Source organism: Penaeus monodon, chromosome 13, assembly GCF_015228065.2.
Source record: "Penaeus monodon isolate SGIC_2016 chromosome 13, NSTDA_Pmon_1, whole genome shotgun sequence".
Taxonomy (NCBI): Eukaryota; Metazoa; Arthropoda; class Malacostraca; order Decapoda; family Penaeidae; genus Penaeus; species Penaeus monodon.
In genome coordinates this window covers 321,287-323,786 of record NC_051398.1, presented here as the reverse complement: position 1 = coordinate 323,786, position 2,500 = coordinate 321,287, and the positions used below count along the sequence as shown (strand labels likewise).

The 2,500-nt window shown below is 38.9% G+C and overlaps 1 protein-coding gene across 1 annotated transcript in view; it reads right to left on the bottom strand.

Moving 5' to 3' along the window:
• Positions 1-650: 650 nt before the first annotated feature.
• Positions 651-2,500, bottom strand: part of LOC119579992 (protein screw-like) — a gene marked incomplete at its 5' end in the record, with an annotated part of 2,539 nt that continues 689 nt past the window's right edge. The window contains 1 exon segment of the mRNA XM_037927836.1: positions 651-2,500. This exon segment is cut by the window's right edge and continues 689 nt beyond it. Within this exon segment, the coding sequence (XP_037783764.1) occupies positions 2,336-2,500 (165 nt within the window).

Below are 2,500 nucleotides of genomic sequence, written 5' to 3'. Positions count from 1 at the left end.
AATCAAACAAATTATTTCACATAAGAAAAATACTTTTTTGTGCAGCAATATTTGACACGTAAAAATACAGCGGGTAAATTAAATCTTCTAACATTATTTTTATCATTTTCTTGAAAAATACTTGAGGTTTATCTCCTGTTCAGTGACACTTATTCAGTAAGTGGAAAGTATTGAATTTACAAAGAGAGTAGCAATCAACAAAATATACTTTGAAGACAAAAAACAGAAAGGGTTGGCTGCTGTGAAAACTTAGCAGCAGAATACATCTATTTAATGTCTATCAGTTTAAGTAAATATTTTGACATATATTCACATGCATGCGGGCACACACACACACACACACACACACACACACACACACACACACACACACACACACACACACACACACACACACACACACACATGCAAAATTATATACATAGGAATATTTCAAAAATAAATATAGTTGCGATAGGCTTAACCATAATACTGTAGCAAGGCGCTGGAGCTGATTTCTTGAAGAAAGAAGCAATTTTCGACTCTACCTGAACCTGCAGGTTTTCTTCTTTATTTTCTCTCTCTTTTTCATTAAATGTTTTTTTTTTGTTTGTTTTGTTTTGTTTTACATTAGCATATCTTACAAGTGAATTTAACCATACATATTTATATATGAATGCCTTTTCATTTCGTTTGAACACCATTCCTTAATACATGTTCATAGTAAATATAGTGTATATTCAGAACTTAATCTTAAAATTGTCTATCCATTGTGATTTCAATAGTGTGGTAAAATAAACTCTCAAATAAAATTTAAAAGTTTCTATCAGTGTTCACTCACAACTGTTTAACATCAAAGTTAATAACTAATACAAAAATCTTTCATTGGTTCTTTACCTACTCCTAAAAATACATATTTTTGTTCTTCGTTTAACTGTGTGGTGAACTTTGTATGTCACAGTAACTAGGATATCAAAGCAGTTTCCCTGTTAAGATCATAAAAAAATTGGAAATCGGCATATTGCAATCCAGAGATGTCCCACAACACCGTCTTAACAAAATTAAGGGCAGGTAGCAACATCAGTGTTTACGATGACAGCGGACACGTACACCAAAATGGAACTGAGAGACAGATACCTCAAGCGTCATCGTCATCAATGGTCACAGATTCATCAACACAGTAAAGGAAAGTATTAGAAGAACGAGTCACGTGAAGCTGGGGAATTCAGTTGAAGAAGACGTGCCACAGAGCATCTGAAGGTATCGCTTAGCTAAAATCCAAAAGTCGATCCTAATTCCATGCCACAATTTACTGGCATGTTGAAAAATTCGAAGAAGAAGAAAAACATTTTATGCACTCTGAAACCTAGTTACTTGGTTACATTACCCTAACCTAAATACTTCAATATCTATCATAGAACAGACTAACATAAATAACTATGATAAAATATAAAATATACAACCTCAAGATACCAATATGCACATTTATCACAGATAGACAACGAACACGCAATGTACAACACTCAATACTGCTTAGATTATAATAGTTTAGGTGTCACCATTGAAAGTAACCATGGCGGTGGGCTGAGGAGGGTTCATATACAAAAGCAAGCGAGAACGCACGCACATACGCACATACCCAAACACACAGACCAAGCACGCACATTGTCAAAGTGGCGTCAGAACACCCGTTTCCATATAAAAGTATAAACTTAGGGAATGCCACATAGAAACAAAAGCCACTCCACAACGCAATGTAAGTGCACAACATCAAACAGGTAAAATAAAAGATTCCTTTATTCCCACGCAACTGGCATATGGGACCGGATGACTATATTGAGAGGATGTGAGGTATATATAAGATAAGACAGGCAAAGAATGAGTGAAAAAATAAATCTACACAAGAAAATGGAAATCTTGTAGAATAACGGGTGGTGTGAGAGTCAGTTATCCTATTAACTGATGTGACAGACCAAGATAACAAAGTGGGGGAAATTGCGTTACAATCTGTGCATAGCACACAGTCCCTTCTCTGGCTGTGGGTTGCACCTCCTTCTCCGGAAAGTCAAACCAAGAAAAGTCTGATGCACGAGAGACAGGGCTGCGCACATGCTCACGCTGCAGCTCAGCTACACCAGAACATCAAGTACATTGTGGGGTCACACGGCGAGGCAGCCGGGCTCGCGACTCGGCCCGAACTGTGGGCGGTTCGGGCGGCTCTGCCCTGGCGGTTTGGAAGCGTAGTGGGAGTGACTAGTAAAGGCCGCATGCCGCTGTTAGACTGCTGCTGCGGTCACTCTATGACGTGGGGCTCAGCCCAGCCACTGATTCTAGAAAACTAACACGACTGTTAACCTCAAGCACAGCCACATTCCGTGACAATGACGTCAGCCCAGTACGTGGTGGCAAGTTTGTTATCCTCAGTGAGGTGAAGAATATGTAATCCGTGCAGAGCGGTGGGGGCACAGCAAGGCCCCGGAATTTTCTTTTTGTGTTTCAATTTTAGAAGGGATTGTAAGAG